The sequence below is a fragment of the Phyllostomus discolor genome, chromosome 3, assembly GCF_004126475.2.
Source record: "Phyllostomus discolor isolate MPI-MPIP mPhyDis1 chromosome 3, mPhyDis1.pri.v3, whole genome shotgun sequence".
NCBI classification, from domain to species: domain Eukaryota; kingdom Metazoa; phylum Chordata; class Mammalia; order Chiroptera; family Phyllostomidae; genus Phyllostomus; species Phyllostomus discolor.
The window spans coordinates 34055202-34071093 of NC_040905.2; the positions used below are offsets into that span (position 1 = coordinate 34055202).

General features: G+C 58.8%; 1 protein-coding gene across 6 annotated transcripts in view; it reads left to right on the forward strand.

The window, feature by feature from the left end:
- SLC12A7 (solute carrier family 12 member 7) overlaps window positions 1–15892 on the forward strand; it is an 84736-nt gene that overhangs the window by 36669 nt on the left and 32175 nt on the right. For 3 of the 6 annotated variants that reach the window (XM_036020298.1, XM_028511323.2, XM_028511333.2), the window contains exons 2-3: window positions 14940–15034; window positions 15552–15674. In XM_036020298.1, coding sequence (XP_035876191.1) covers window positions 14940–15034; window positions 15552–15674 — 218 coding nt within the window. Of the gene's footprint in view, window positions 1–14936; window positions 15035–15551; window positions 15675–15892 lie in introns of all 6 variants that reach the window. The other 3 variants (XM_036020297.1, XM_036020300.1, XM_036020299.1) reach the window with 1 other exon arrangement.

Sequence of the window (15892 nt, forward strand, 5' to 3'; positions counted from 1 at the left end):
TGGGCAGCATGTGGGCACTCATTGCCTGTTTGCATTTGTACACACATGTGGCCTGTGTGTGTGCGTGACTGAACACACACGAGAGAGGGGTTTGGTCACTGGCAGTGCGTCATGTGCTGTGGGGGCATCTGTCCTCTCCTCCAGCCCCCCCAGCAGACCCTGCTCAGTCATGTGGCTGGGGGTGCCCTGCCCATCTTGGGCTATGCGAGTAGAGGCGACACGTCAGTGCCCTGGTCTGAAGTATGTTCCCGGCTTGCGTGCCCTGTGAACAGTGTGGGGGCCCATTGCCTCTTATTCTGTGGTCTTTTTTTCTGGAAATTTCCCCAGACCTGATCTTGATGCTTTGCTGGAGTGGGTGCCTGAGCTGTGGACACCAGTGGTGGTGCTGCTGCTGCTCGGGAGTGGCCCCATGGGGTTGGACTTGAAAGATGCCTCCAACGGCAGCCGCACAGGGCCAGGCCGCTCCGGGGCCACTGGGTGCTGGCTGTGGCAGCAGCTGCCACCTGTCCTGTGAAGGCTGTGGAGTGTCCACCACTCCAGCCCTCAGGGTGCTCGGTGCATCAGTGCACAGAAGGGTTCTGGCTGCCCTCCTGGGGAACGGAAGCTGTAGGATCCAGCATGTGGTTTGTGGTGCGATGGGGGAAATGGAGCACCGTAAGGGTCTGGGTGTCAGAGTGGCCTCTTGGAAGGGGGCATTTGTGCAGGACTTGGGGGCTGGGGACAGTGGCAGTGGCAGGGAGAGTGGTGAGGAAGCAGTGCGTGCCTACAGATGTGAACCCCGGCCCTGTCCACGTGGAGACGACAAACTCCGTGGCCTGTTCTGCTTCTGAGGCCCGGGCTGTGTCCCTGCACCAGGTGCACAAAGGCTGGAATTACTCCATCCACGTGAAGGCACCGCCCGCCTGTCACTGCTCATGAGTCGGGCTGTGGCTGTGAGCAGGGAGCAGCTGACCCCACAGACAAGCTCTCTGTTTTTGCTTCCCCCTTCGGAGACGTGGGCACGTGGCTGTCACGGTGCTGTGTGGGGCCCAACTGACGGGCTGGAGTCAGACTGTCTGGTGATAAGGAGGAGCAGCCAGCACCCCAGAACACAGGCCCCAGGATGGAGTCTCCTAAAATTCAGCCCTTCAGAATTGCAGGCCCCAGATACAGCGTCCAGGTTGAATGAAATGCTGTGGCCTGTGGGTGACCCTGGCCCTGGACGGAGGCGCCTGGGCGCTAAGTCAGGGTCTGAAGCCAGGGGCAGTGGAGCAGCCCAGGGGAATTCCACAAAGGGAGGCGTAGAGCTGCGAGGCTGCACTGCTACGGCACAGGGAGCGGGAGGAGCACCCAGTGCGTGGGCTCCTAGGACCCTTGGCAGAGTCAGCCCGTGTGCTCAGCAGGGCACTCATCACTGTCGGCAGGGAAGAAGCGGGCAGTGCTGTCCAGCAGGGCTTGGACGTGGAGGTACCACTGTGCTGTGCATGCAGCCCACCTCTCTGTGCCAGGCAGCTCTGTGGGGCCGGGTGTTCCTAGCACCTTGATCGGGCCTGTGCATTGTTGGTGCCTCGTGTGCTGCTGGAGAGTGGGAACCTTCCGTTCTCACCCTTCAAATAATTGACCCTAAATGCCCTGTACTAAGTGGTGTGTGACAGGCTTACTCTGTACCACTAGGATTTTGGATGAAGTTCTCGTTGGGGGGCGTTGGAAAGAGGGTGCTGCAAGAGTGGTCTCAGAGCTGCTCAGGGCCAAGGCCACACGGGAGCTTGGGAGATGGCTGGTTCGTGCTGCAGCTCAGGCTCACAGACCATGGCTGGGGTGGCCGGAGTGGACCATCGGTGTCCGTGCAGGTCAGACCCAGCGGGTGAACGGTGAGCTGTCCTCGGCTCCCCACGCCCACTGAAGGAGCTGGCTGGGGTGGGGGGCCTCTGTCAGGGCCTCTGCCCAGTGTACCTGCAGCCACTGTCCTGGGACCTGACCAGATAACCCCCAGGCCTGGGCTCCTGCATAATGGGGGATGGGTGACCTTGGACCAGGGCTCCTTCTAGGGCCGCCCTCGTCTGGAGCCTGCCGTAGGTGGCCTCTCACTGCCGAACAGCTGTGGTACCAGCCTGAAGGGGTCCATTCGCCTGCTCACATCGAAGCCCAATAATGTGGAAACAGGAGTTTGCAGCCAAGAAAGTGAAGGTTTATTTTAAGGAAATGGTGCCAAGCCCAGAGTCAGAGGTGAGCGAGAGGCCAAAGGCCTGGCTCCCTGATGGCTATAGGGGGAAATCGTCTGACCTGGTGGCTTGGGGAGTCGGGTCCTGACGTCAGTCAGTCACGGCTTTGTTCTGGCTATTTTCACAAGGGTGTGGTCCCCGGGGTTCCACTTTCACTCTTTCTTGGGCCTGGGGTTGAAACACCACTGAAGTCAATATGTTATCTGTAGCTTCTTTAGTTTTCAGGAAGGAAGTTGCTGGTCAACCGACCTGAGGCTTTGTTCTTAAGACAGTTCCATGCTGATTAGAGTCTGCTGTCCTAAGGACTTAATGATTAAGGAAGAAAGTAGACAAACAGAAAGGAGAAAAGCTCACCTTAAAGAAATGGAATTTCTGTGCCACGACAGCAGAGGGTGTAGCAGCTGGGCTGGGGGTCAGGTTTGAGGCTGCGTCTGCTGGTGTCTGGTTGATGGCTTTGTGCGGCCAGCCACCCGGGTCGTCACCTCTGTGGGTATGAATTTTATAAGCATTGCAGATGTGAGACTGGAGGGCAAAGTGTGATGTTCAGTGTTGGGTTTTCTCTACCGTTCCCACGGCCAGGTACTTTCCATATCAGCATGTTTTGGGGGGGGGGGGGGTGCCCCTTAGAGTCATTTTGCAGCAACAGCTGTACTGGGGCGTGTGCGCAGATGTTTGCGAGCGGCTCTGGATATGTGAGGTCAGCTGGGGGCCCCAGGAGAGAAGACCCCTCTGTGGGTTGCGCCTGCCCTCATGAGGGGCCCCGTGCTGCTGAGGCCAGGTAACGGCAGCGTGGACAGCACGAGAGCTAGATGGGTGAAAGGGCCATCTGGACCCTGGCAGGTGGCTGGCTGTGGGCGCCCACTGGGGACTGTGCCAAGGCTCCCTTCTGGGGGACACTGGGGCAGTGCTGTCCAGCAGGGAGAGCAGAGCACAAAGGGTTAATACCTTTGTTTTTGTGAAAAAGAGGGCAACTCCGTTTTTAGAGTAGAGACCTGGTCTGGGCAGATAAACCCCCAGAGCTTCAGCAGGGCCAGCCAAGAATGAGGTGCCCCGGCTCCCCTACCCATGGCTGCTGGTGCCATGTGGGTCCTTGAACTTCCTGCCAGGAGCTCCTGTGAGCAGGCCCAATCCAGGTGGTTTCTGTGGCTGGCGGGGGGCTGTGGGGCTGTGCCAGGGAGGCTGTGAACTGTTGGTGTTGGGTCCAGCCTGTGCTGGGGGTGTCTGCGGTGCCCCACTGCCCATGACCCCGGCAGGGCCCCGAGCAAGGCCCTGGTACCTCCTTGAGGGTTCCTGGCTCGCTTCCTCTCTCATTCCCTGGGCGGTTTCTTTCTGAGAAAACGGTTGGGGGAGGAGTGGAAGTGCTTTTTTGTTTTGTGTGGATGGGGGTGGGAGCTCCGTTCCAGGCAGCAGTTTAGTTTCCTGCGTTCTGGGTCATTCTCCAGCACAGTCCCCACTTGCTGGGTCCTGTGTGACTCACAGCCCTGGGTTTCTGGCTGTCGGGAGAAGGGCCGGTGGCGCCTGGGGGCCTGTGTCCGCCGCGGAGTGTCAGAACCACTGTCAGCTGGGCTGTGGGAGGTGCTGCTGCCCCGAGGCCGAGCTGGTCTGGGTGTTCCCACGCAGGCCGCGCCCCTGGCCAGCACAGTGGCTGTGGCCTGGCTCCGGCTGCGAGGTGGGGGCGCGCCATGCGTCCACGTCCGTGTCACCCTCTGCTCGAGTGGGCGTGTCCACGTCAGGGTGGTGTGAGGCCTTAGGGGGCTCCAGGGCTATCCCTGAGTTCTCCGTATGCCTCGGTTTCCCTCTCCAGGGGCCAGCCTGTCTCAGACGTGGCCATGACCTCTCTTGTCCTGGGCCGTCTGTTCCTGGTGCCTGCGGGTTGGGCCTGGGTTCTCGGAGGCTCAGAGGATGGTCACTGGGGAGGGATCGAGTTGAGCTGAAATCAGAGGAGAGAAGCGCCAGGTTGTTCTTAGGTTTCCTCTTCCCTCCGACCAAGGGTCTTGACCACAGCCAGACAGGAGCCGGAGTCGGTAATGGGAGCTGCCCCAGGGGCCTGGCTGAGGCTCTTGCCAGCGCCCCCTCGGAGTGCCAGCGCTGGTCCCCGAGGTGGGAGAGGTCGGCCCAAGAGCAGCGAGCAGCCATGTGACTGACTGGGTGTCAGGGAGTGGGGTTCCCCAGGGGCCTGTCGTTTCCCATGAGAGGTTGTGTCCTTTAGATGCAACTCCTGGGAATACATTCTTCTCTTGAGAAGCTCTCAGAGTGGTGGTCCCCAGCGATGCCGGTGTGCTTGTGTGTGAGTGTGCGTGTGTGTATCTGTGCATGCATGAGTGTGTATGTGTGGCTGTGTGTGTGTGTGCCTATACAAGTATGTTAATGTGAGCACGTGCCTGTGTGCCAGGTGCTCCAATGTGTGCCTGTGTGTGTCTATGTGTACCTGCATGCCTCTGCGTGGCTGTGTCTGCACGCATGCGTGTGTCTGACTACTCCGCTGGAACTGTGTGGTCGCTCCTGGTTTGCTTTTTCTCCACATCTGTGCCTCTTGGTAGCCAAGTGCCTGGTGCTGTCTTGTTTTCTAGACTGTGCGAGTGTCATATGTAAGAACATGCCAGAGATGGGGTCTTGTCCAGACAGTGGGGACTGAGGGCCCTGAATGGAACGATGAGTAAGTTGAGGCTGGAGCAGGGGCCTTGGCCCTGGTTTAAAGGGGGTGCTTCCTTCCCTCCTGACTCTGAAGCCCCCCTGACACCTTCCCTCAGAGTCTCCCAGATCCCCTTCACTGTTTCCCTTGAGAAGCTCCTCCCAACCCTTGAAACGACGATGGCAGGAGCCCTGCAGGATGAGTCTGGTTGGTGGGAAGTGAGAACATACCTGCGCCCAAGCGGGCTGCAACCTGAGGCTGTGCTGCAAGCCTGGGGGCCTCCAGTCCCTCCGACCCGTGAGGCCGCTCCTGGCTGGTGTTACAGGGCTGCTGGGGGCTGGATGCTTTTGATGCTTTCGGAGGTGAGGGCTGTGTCCCAGCGGGGAAGCCTCTGGGAACGTAAACGGGGCCACCTGCCTCTCCATGGGAAGAAGCCAGGCAGGGAGGGCACAGGTGTTGAGCTCAAAGGAAAAGGGTTGATTTGCTCACTTGGAGCAGCAGGTCTTCCCAGTGAGGGGCCATGGTGGTCCCACGGGCCTGTGCACGGGGCGTGCCCCACATCCTGTCCTCTTGGGCTCGGGCAGGTTTGTCCTCAGAGCACCCTTTACTTCCCTGGAAGCCACGATGGGAAAGGAGAAGGCCTGTCAGCCCTTCCAGAAGAAACACACTGGAGGGAAAAAACCCCAGGACGCAGTGGCGGTCATGGCTGGTGGATTGTGGGTGGTGGTTCTTGTCCTCTCAGTGTTTCCTGTTTTCAACGCAGGTGTTTCTGTTTCAGCCAGAAACTTGCCATCAGAAACATGGGGACTCACCCTCAAGCTTTTGTGTTTTCTTGGCCTGATTGCAGAGCCCCGTGGGCACCCCACAGCCTCCATTGCCAGGCTGTTGGATTTCAGGTCCCAGCATTGATCCTGGCTGCACAGCCTGGAGGGCAGAGGGCAAGGGCCAGGGGTCACTAACCAGTGGTTTATGGAACCTAAAACCACTTTATGTCAGCACTTAACCACTTCAAAGAGGACCTGGCCACTGGTGTCGTGGCTGTGGGGTGCTCTGGGGTCCCGCTGATCGGACGCACCGTGAGGACTCCACCCTTGAGTCTCCATGGGAAGACCACGTGTTCCCCCATCACTGCATCACCGGCACCTTGGTGCAGACCCCCGTGTGGCCCACACAGCGTCCAGTGCTGGGCAGGCTGCCCCGTGTTCGGTGGCAGGAAGCAGTGACGGCCGCCGCCGTCGATCCCCACTCGACAGCTGACCCTCAGGAGCGTGTCTGGCTCGGAGCCTCAGCGGTCGCTCCGCTCCTCTCTGGGGAGCCGTTCTGGGAGAGACGATGGTGAAATCCCACGTTCGAACTGGAGTAGAAGGCGTGGGGGAGGAATGTGCTGGCTCGCTCGGGAGGGGAGGTGGTGTGTGGAGACAGAGCGGGGGCCGGTGGAGGCTGTAATCGGAGAAGGACACAGTGCACTTGGGGCCTGCTTGGGAACGCTGCCCTTGACGGCACTTGGGCTCTGATCCAGTGTCCACAACAGACCACCGTGGTCTGGGCTCCCGAGCCAGGGCCGTACACGGGCTCTGACTGAGTGTGCGCAGCAGAGCGCCAGGGTCCAGCTCCCAGGACACAGCAGGAAGGTGGGTCTGCCGGCCTCCTCTTTGCCCCCGAGCCCGGGCAGCCTTGGCTGCGCTCCGCTGCCCCACCTGCTGCTCTGGGCCGACGGCTGTCTCCCCCACCCCTGCAGACAACTGTGTTTGCTCAACAATGACAAGGACGTATGCACTTCTCAGGGACACGAAGCCCAACTGACTGCCCCGCAGCTTCTGTACGGCCTCCAGCGTGACTGAGTTCAGGCGTCATCTGGGAAAGGAATCTGCTCTCTGCCAGGCTGGCACCGTCCCTGGTCGCCGTCTAAGGTTTACTCATGCTGGGGGTTAAGTTTGCATTTCAGGGAGCCAGGAACATGGGCATCAAAACTGACACAGGAAAAACTGATTGAGGACCAACAAAAAAAAAAGAGAGAGACCAGAGGTGACCTGTGGGGGTGTGGGGGGACTTTCTGGGCCAGCGGGTATTCTGCATCTTTGGGGTCAGTTTCACAGGGTGTTTGTTGGTGGCCGCTGCGTGCGCTGAGATGCCCCTGGCCTCAGTTGGACGGGTAGGCTTCGAGCGTGGGGTGTGGCCGGCACTGGTGAGGGGTGTGGGGCTCCGCAGAACATCTGTCAACTTTGCCGAGAAGTTTTTGGAATGAAATGACAAGAGGAAGATGCAAGATGAGTGGCTTCATCTAGGACACACCTGCCACTGCCTACCTGCGGAAGAGGAAGAGGAAGAGGGCCCTGGTCAGGGCTGCATGCCCCGGGCCCGCCCAGCTTCCTGGAACCCTGGGTTCTCCACCAACAGGTGCCAGCCGTCTAGTCCGTTCCTGCAGTCTCCATGGACTGCAGCTCTGGGTCCTAGGCCTGGGCCCAGCCTGCTGACCAGTCGTCATCCGTTATCCATCCAGAGCCAGGACCTTTGTGGATAGATAATCTGTTCTGTGCTTAAAAGGTGCTGAAGGTGCTGTGGGCAGATTCATTACTGGAACTTCGCTGACACCTTGAGGGGACCAGCAGGTTTGTGTGGTCACTGAGTCCTGGTTGTGCCATATTGAGTGACGCATGAAATGCTGGCTTCCTTGGACTTCCCTGGGCCTCGGAGCCAGGGGCAGGAGGATGGGGCTTCTCCAGGGAGTGGGCTCTTCTGCCTGCTGCAAGGTGGGGCGCAAGCGGGGCCAGGTCCTAAATCCAGGAGACCTTAGTCTGGGCTGGAGGAGGAACCTGCTGGTGGACCTCCTGGGCTAGTGAGAGAGTCACGTGAGCTGTGCATCGCGAGCTGGCTGCAGGCTCTGCAACTTCCGGCCCAGCAAGCTGCTTGCTTTTGTCAATAAAGTTCTACTGGAACACGGCCCTGCTGTTCTGTTCCCACATCGTCTTCAGTGGCCATGAGTGGTTGTGAGGGGACAGTGTGGTCCTTTTCAGGGAAAGCTCGCTAGCTTGTGGTCTAGAAAATGTTCCCTACCTTGCTGTCTTTCCTGACTGACATCTACTTGCTCAAAGACACCTGGGTCAGATACCTCGTGGAGTGCCACGGAACTTACGCATGCTCGTTCCCTTGGGGCTGTTTTCAGGAGGAACGCTTGGAGGCAAGAACGCCATGTGATGGCCTGTGACACTGAAGTGTTGGGGTTACCTCCCACCACCTGTGTGGCCTCAGACGACCCCAGTCCCGGACCCCTGGCCTTTGTAATCAATGCATGAGGACCTACCCCCACCCCATGCCTTTCACCCAGTGATGTCACAGTGTTTCTCAGGTTCTTGCCCAGTCACTTAATACAGTGGTTGGTTACAAACGATGGTCTCTTTCACGCACTGATGTTCGTGAACTGCCTCTGTCTGTTTTCCAGGCCTTCTTTCTGAAGTTTTCTCTTTATGGTCCCACTGAGATGGGAACTATTTCTTTACTTAGTGCACTTCACAATTGGCATAGTTCTGGATTTGTGGGGCGCATGGGGGTGGAGCGGGTTCCCACAAGCCCTGGTGTCCACCCCACACCCATTGTTGTGGCCACAGCTGAGGGCCAGTCCTGCACGCCATTGCCCACTGCACTCCAGACCCTGAGCGCCCTGCCGCATCCCCAGCCCCCACCCCACACTCAGCTGTCATGGCTGCTCAGTGCCCTGCTGGCTGCCCCAGGTTCACAGACTGTTGTTTTCCATGTCTGCACAGTTCTGAGGCGGGCACGTGGGCCGGAGGAGGTCCTCAGCTGGGTGTGGCTCCTGTTGTCCTTGTGGCCAGACTGGGGCTGTGGGTTTTGGGAGGAAGCCCCCAGAGGGAGCGTGTCCTTTTCATCTTGTCCCATCAGGGGTGCGCACCATGACTTCGGTGCCCGCGGCCGAGGGCACCTTGACCACCGGCGGAGGTGTGTTGATCGTGCTCTGCCATAACACCACACTTTGTTCTTTCTCTGCTTTCCTAAGAGTCATTAAGCCCACCTCCCAGCCTTTTAATTTTTTTTTAACTGAGAGGCACGATGGCTTTATGATTTCGTTCTATTCCGTGTTGCAGCCAGTTGTCACTGTGTTGCCCCACATTTGGGACAGCCACCCTGCTGTGGAGTTGGTGGGGGCTGAGTTTTCAGCGTTCCTCCTTTTGATCAGGTGATGGGTGTTGGTGTCCTTGGCCCAGGGCCTTTGAATGTCCCTGGGACTGGTGGCCCTGGGACAGTCAGGGAGCTGGGCCGATGCTGCCCTCTGCTGTGGGACTGTGTTTTAGAGCCCATAAAAGCACTAATGGCAGGAGGTGGCTGCTGTGTTGCAGAAAGTCGGCCGTCTGGCCCAAGCACAGTGAGAGTGCAGAGCCAACCAAGTGGCTGTGGTCCAGGCCGTTTGGACCAGATGCTGATGGCTCATGGCTGTGTGGTGCTCACTGGAGTCCTGGTGGGCTTTGAACTCCGATAGTGGTCCCCACAGGGCCCACCGCCTGTACCAGTTGCTTCAGGGCCACTGTCCCGGCACCACACCGAGCACACAGCGCCACCCCTCCCACTGCTGCCCTGTCAGGGATGACACGATGGACTCATGGATTTTCATGGTGTTTCCATCAAGTTTCCCCATTTCACTCCATTTGTAGGAAAATACCCGTCTGTTCTTCAAGAGTCGTTGGTGCCTCGATTCTTTCTTTCCCGTGTCACACATGCACAGCTCAGCCATCCCCAGGGGGCAGCTCTGGAAAGGGGAGTCCACCCAGCCATCCCCGCCTCCCACTGCCATTCCTGTCAGCTGATGGTGTTTCCTGCTCAGGCCAGTAGGGGGAGCCAGGTAAAACTCACGCTAGCTCGCTCTGCTGCAGGTTTGATGGGGTGAAGGGTCTGTTTTAACACCCAACTCATCTGTTTTCTCAGTGACAAGAGGAACCAGTACCATGGAGGGTGGGGAGGTGGTTTTGGGGAGTCTTCCTCGGATGGATTCCATGTCCATAACCTCCCGTCCCACCCCCAGTGTGTCACCGTTAAGGAATCGGAATCCCGCCTGTTCTCTGTGCCGCCGAGTCAGCAAAGGCTATACCATGTCCTGGTAGCTCGGCTTTGGAGGGAGGGGTCACGGGCTCGTGGGCTGCGACCTTCCACGTTAGAGCATTGTTTTTCTGTGCAGTTGACAACAGGTGGCTACATGCAGATTGTAAAATCAACACATTTTAACATTATTTTTGTAATTATGAGGCCAGTGTACATTTTGAGTCCTCAGATGTGGGGTGGGTCAGAAACGTGTTTACCTTTGGGCAGGAAGAGGGAGTGTTGGGGGATGGTTTGGGGTCTATCCCATGACCTCCGGGCCAGAACTGTGATTAAACATCTGACCAGCAGACACTGGCTCTTCCATTAGAGCAGATTAACCGTGGCTGGGGCGTCTGCTGAGAGCACACCTGCTTGGGGACTCAGGTGTGACACCCCAGGACACCCGGTCCTGCCTTGGAGCCGTCCATTTCATCCTGGGCCATCGGACGCCACCACCTTGCTGCAAGGACACCCGGAGCCAGGGGGCTGTGTGCCTGGCAGGGCACCACCCAGGGGCCTGCCCAGGAGGGTGCTGTGGGCCTGGCGAGTCCGGCCTGCCCCTCCAGCACCCGCACTTCAGAGTTTCCTGTGCCCGGGCTTGTCCTCAGTTCTTGGCATCGTGAGCGAACAGAGTGATGAAGGGGGCGCCAGCCCAGGTGAGTGGCCTCCCATGACTCGGGTGGGTCTCAGCCAGAGGAAGACCCCTGCCCTCCAGCGCTCCAGTGGGCTTGCAGGGTTGTGTCTGGGGAGTAGGAAGGGGTTTGAAGCCTTCCCCGCTTCCCACCTGTAGGGGGTCTGTAGGACTCAGTTTCCTTTGTTCACACTTTAATTGTAATCTGTCCTTAAAATCATGAAACGAAGTGTGAGCATCCTGAGAGGTACAAGTAGGCAGGGGACTCATAGGGACCACCCAGGTGCTGTGTGGATGGTGTTTCCATATTATGAAGGTGCAGGTGGGTTCCTCGGGGCAAAGCATTTGTTATTATGGGAGTGTCTTGACTGTAGCAGAGTTGAGTACAGTCACACAGACTCTTCCTACTGGGAGGAGCTGCTACCCTGCGCCCGGGCCATGTTTTGGGATTTAGGAAGCCAGGTGTCCACAGATGCTTGTCAGGTACCTCCGAATGCAGGCCCTACCCAGGTCTCCTGGCCTGCTGGGTGTGGGTCGCACTCCAGCTCCGTGCTCACCATGCAGAGATGCTCCTCCTCTCCCAGCAGTCCATGCGTTCTGCTGGGCCCGTGGGTGCTGTCAGTAGCACCCCGAGGGGTGACTAAGTGGGCAGCTCAGAAATGAAGGGGAGTGCATTCTCTCTAAAGGACTAGACTGAAAAGTGACTCAGGTACCAAGAGGAAGCACAGTGGGTCATACACGGGGAGCAGCCTGCACTGGAGGGACTCACGCAGAGGCTGAGGGAGCATCTGCGGTCGCTTTTGTTTGGTGTGTTTCTCCGTTTTCTGCCCTCGTTGCACATGTCACTTTGGTGCCCACAAATGGGGAAACCAGGTGTCCGGTCTGCAGCTTGTCCCCCCATGTGCCCTGGCCATGCATGTGTCCTTCATGCCACTGGGCTCCCACCGTCCTGGTCTTTGTTCCTGGGGAGTTGACTTTACCAGGTGTCCGTCTCTGTCGTCAGGCTCATCCACAGTGTCCACAGTCACTAAACGGCCGCTTAGCTGGTGCTCTTTCTTTTCTGCTCCCATGGGGAGCTCTGGGGACACTTCTTACCTGTTCAGTTTCCTTCGAGTCCTCTGTCAGGACACCTTGTCTTAGGTGTTCCTTGGCACAGCGGACAGGTGTTTGACGGCATGAAACTGGGCACATGTCTATGATCCACCTGCTCCCCGTGAGTGTCAGATGCCTGGGAAAGACACCAGGGCCCTCGGGTTAAGCATGCGGAGCTGCGGGGTGCATGTAGTTCTGACTGTGCGGCTGGCAGAGGGGTCAGTGCTTAGCATTCACTTGCAGACAAGTCCCGAGAGCCGTGGCTCCCAGCCTGTCCTTTCCCAACACACAGCACAGGTTGTGGCTGGCGGTGATCTGTGTGTGGACTTCGTGGTTGCCCGGGGACACTTGGGGAGCTGACGGCCCGAGCTGTGCAGCCAGGCCCTTCCCACGTCGGCTGCCTCTCCCCCAGTGACAGGAAATACGAGACCCAGGAGCCTGACTTTGTCCAAGGTCGTGTGGCCAGGCTGGCCCATCAGAAGGAGAACCTAAAACCCAGTGCATCCCCACTCCCTCCCTCGCTTCCGGGGCAGTCGGTGTCGTTGGGTGCGGGGTGACCGTGTCAGGGCCTGGCCCCAGGGCCTCTAGACAGAGCCCTCGGTGTCTTGCATTCACTCTAGAAACGCTGTCAGGAGCCGAGCCCTGGGTCGGCTGCTGATCCACCACCATTGGAGGAGCGAAATCGGCATTCCCAGCATGAGTGTGCTGCTGGGGGTGACTCGAGGGTGGTGGTGCCTCGCATAGGTCGGCTCGCTCCTGGAGCTTTGCGTCAGATACAGGTTGCTTGCCTTGAGTGTCCCTGCCAGTGTCTCCTGGGCTGGCCTTGGTGTCCCTGGTGGAATGTGTTGAGGGTGCTAGAGGGGTCGGGGCCCCATATCACTCAAAGATTTCTATCAGAGCAACACCACCGCGGGTTTTCTCTCCATTTTGAATTCAGAGCACATATTCAGGCCCTCTGTTTTGGGATCTGGGAGTGAACTCACACCTTGAATTCAGGCTGAGCCTTGTGGGCTCATCTGTGGCCTGGCCGAGGCGACCTGGGGACCTGGGACAGGCTGTCCTGACAGAGTAGGTGTGGAGGTGGGGGTCCGAGATGGCCACCTGCAGGCCGTGTCTTGTATTTTGGTTCAGTGACACCCATGGTGGGATCTGCTCTGAACCGCTAGGGGACCACAGGCAAGGCCACCGTGACCTGTGAGGACTCAAGAGTGCTGTCAAACCAAACTAGCCAGCCACGTCTGTGCGGCCCCTTCTGTGTGAGCATTTTCACGTTCTGGAAGTTCAGGCCAGTGGTCAGTGGACTGACTTCTAAGGTATCTGTCCCCAGGCGTCCGGGGAAGCACAGGGTTGGTGGGACCTGAAAGGCACCCCACATGGGGACTTGAAGTTCCCCAACAGAGGGCTGTACTTGGAGCTGCTTGTACCGGAGCTCCCCTACCCAGGAGGGAGCTTTAAAAGTCCAGACCACACAAAGACATCATTGTCCATCGTCCTGGCCCCCCACAGCGAGCCCCCCTTTACCCCACGCTGTGCTCCTGTTGTATGCGATGCTGTTCCCCAGTTTTCATCTGACACACCACAGGTGTCATTCATGGCAAATGCAGCCCTGGATCTTTTAAAATAAGTGCAGAGTTTTATTACGTAGTGAACCATATTTAAAACCAAATCCCCACTAATGGCCCATTCGGTTGCTGAGCAGGTTTATCCTTGTAAAAAGAGCTGTATGTTTGGTCTGAAAGTGTCTGGTTAATTGTGGGAGGGGCACAGACAGGGTGTCTGCCAGGAGCCAGTGCCTGCTGTGGGCCCCCTCCCTTCCCGGCAGCTGCACCCCAGGACAGGCGTCTGCCTCCCCCGCCCGGCCTCCTCCCTGGGTGCACAGTGGAGCGAGGCCAGGCTGGCGTAGCTTCGCTCTGGACTCTCCCCTCGGAGGTTGACGGGGTTCTCCGTCAGCGGCCTGTTGTCCTTGGAGGAGTGGGTGAGAGGTGCTTGCCGTCCCTGCCCTGCTGGCTGGCGGGAGCCTGGGAGCTCTCCTGCACCCAGGGTCTTGGTGGGGGTCCTGGCCTTTGTGGAGGGCGTGGGGGGTGTGAGGTCCAGGGTGGCACTACGCCTGCAGGCAGGGTGGCCGTGACCTTGGCTGCGTCCAGTTGTGATTCAGCCTGTGTGCGCCTCACTCCTCACTGTAGATGAGGTTTTCTGTGTCCTGGCCCTTTTTCTTGTGAAGCAGCAAGCAGTGTGTCTTGTCGCTGAGTTGTGTTTTTGGCTTCAGGGCAGGGAGGCATGCTGTATGGAGGGTGTGGAGCAGCACCTCCACGTCCTTGCTGCTCCCTCCGCAGCCTCTCTGGGCCCACCTTGCGCTGGGACACCCTCCCGCCAGCCCCTGTGCCCGGGTTGCCGACTGCACTGTCCGCTCGACAGACTGGCCCCGGGCGTTCTGGCCCAGTGCTCCTCTGCTACGTGGACTGTCGCCTTGCGGTCAGACCGTTGTCTGGGTGAAGGGGGAGTTGTCCTGCAGGGGGTCCTGTAGCCATGCCAGAGTCCCCCGAGGTGCCCAGCTCATGTTTCACTGACTAGCTGGGGGCAGTGCTCAACTTGGTGGCTGAGGAGATGCAGCCCAGGTCGGGGCGGGGGGTTCCTGCCTGATCCCCACCTGGCCCAGACCTGGCCTGGCTGCCCGAGCCACCCGGGATGATGTAACTTCCCCACGTGGAGACCGATGTCGGGGAGGGGACACAGGTCCAATTCGCTGGCACTGCTTTTCCTGCCTGGGTTTTAGGTGGGCAGAGATAGGACCCGCACTCTCCTCTGTGCTTGCCGAGGACAATTTGTGGCTACTGAGTGTCTCCCTGGCTCGTCATGTGGTATTGGGGGAGGGTCACCTGGGCCCTGAACTGTCCACCAAAGGACCTGCGCCGGGGAGGGAGACCCAGGATGCCTGGTCTGGCAGCATTCTGAGTCCAGTGGTCGCTGCCCGTCCTGGCTTCCCACTTGTCGGCATCTGGGACACGGAGCTGGGACCCTCGTGGGCCTCGCTGGTTCGGGGTCTCAGGCAGAGTGTGGTGTTGGCAGGTCACCCATGTGTCTGTGTGCCCAGAGAAGGAAGACCAGCCACATGTGGCTCTCAGGCCCCGCCCCTCGCCAGCGCCCACTCCGTCCCCAGCGCCCTGCACTTGACTCAGCTGTGGACTCCCGTCTGTTGTGAGGATCTCCCCCGCCCCAGGCTTGTTGTTCCCCTGCTTCCCTCTTGCCTCCCCCTCCTTTCAGCTCCTAAGCTGGACCCAAACTCATTTCCCAGCAGGAGATGGACACTCGAGAGAGAACAGCCCCATCGTTAACAATGGCGACATGGAGAGAGAAAGTTTCTTCGAAGGAAAGAACATGGCGCTTTTTGAGGTACGTCACTCTTTCTCCTGCAGAAAGCAGGGGTCAGTATAGTAGCTGTAATTTGGACACGTGAAGAGGCTGTGGATCTGAGGCCCCCAGTCTAAGGGTGGACCAAGGGCCTGGGCTGCCCGATTGGATGCTGTGTGGGCAGGGAGCTGGCAGCTGTCCGTGTCCCGAGGCTCTTACACCATGTGCCCTCACGGCTGAAACCTGTCCATGAGGGGCTTGGAGAGGCTGAATCCTGGGCCATCTTGGGGACCCTGGTCCCCGTCTTTGGGTGGGTGGCCTGGAGCCTGCCCTCCAGCCCCAGACCCCAGATTTCAGACTGCTATGACTGGGGCTGGCTGGCCCATTTCAGAGCTCTGGGCTTCAGGACCAGGGGCAGAGCTGGCTCCAGGTTGCCCTGGAGATGGGCTGTCCGGAGCATCCACATGGCAGGAGCCCTGCTGAGTGGTTGACCTGCTCAGATCGGGGGTGTTTCAGTTTGGGATCCAGGTGACTTATTCCATGTCTTGGTCCTAAACAGGAGGAGATGGACAGTAACCCCATGGTGTCCTCACTCCTCAACAAGCTGGCCAACTACACCAACCTGAGCCAGGGCGTGGTGGAGCATGAGGAGGATGAAGAGAGCCGGAGGCGTGAGGTCAAGGTACACTGCCTGCCTACACCCGCCGCCCAGCCCCACACCTCCCAGGACCCTGCCAGGGCCTCTTCGCCTCCCTGTGTTTTTCAGTGACAGGGCCATTTTCCTAGGAATTCATTTCTCAGGGATGTGTTTCTTGGCATCTATCCTGAATAAGCAGAGCTGCTGTGAGGATTCATGCATTAGAAAGGTTCTTTGGGAGAATTTCTAAGAGCCAACACTTG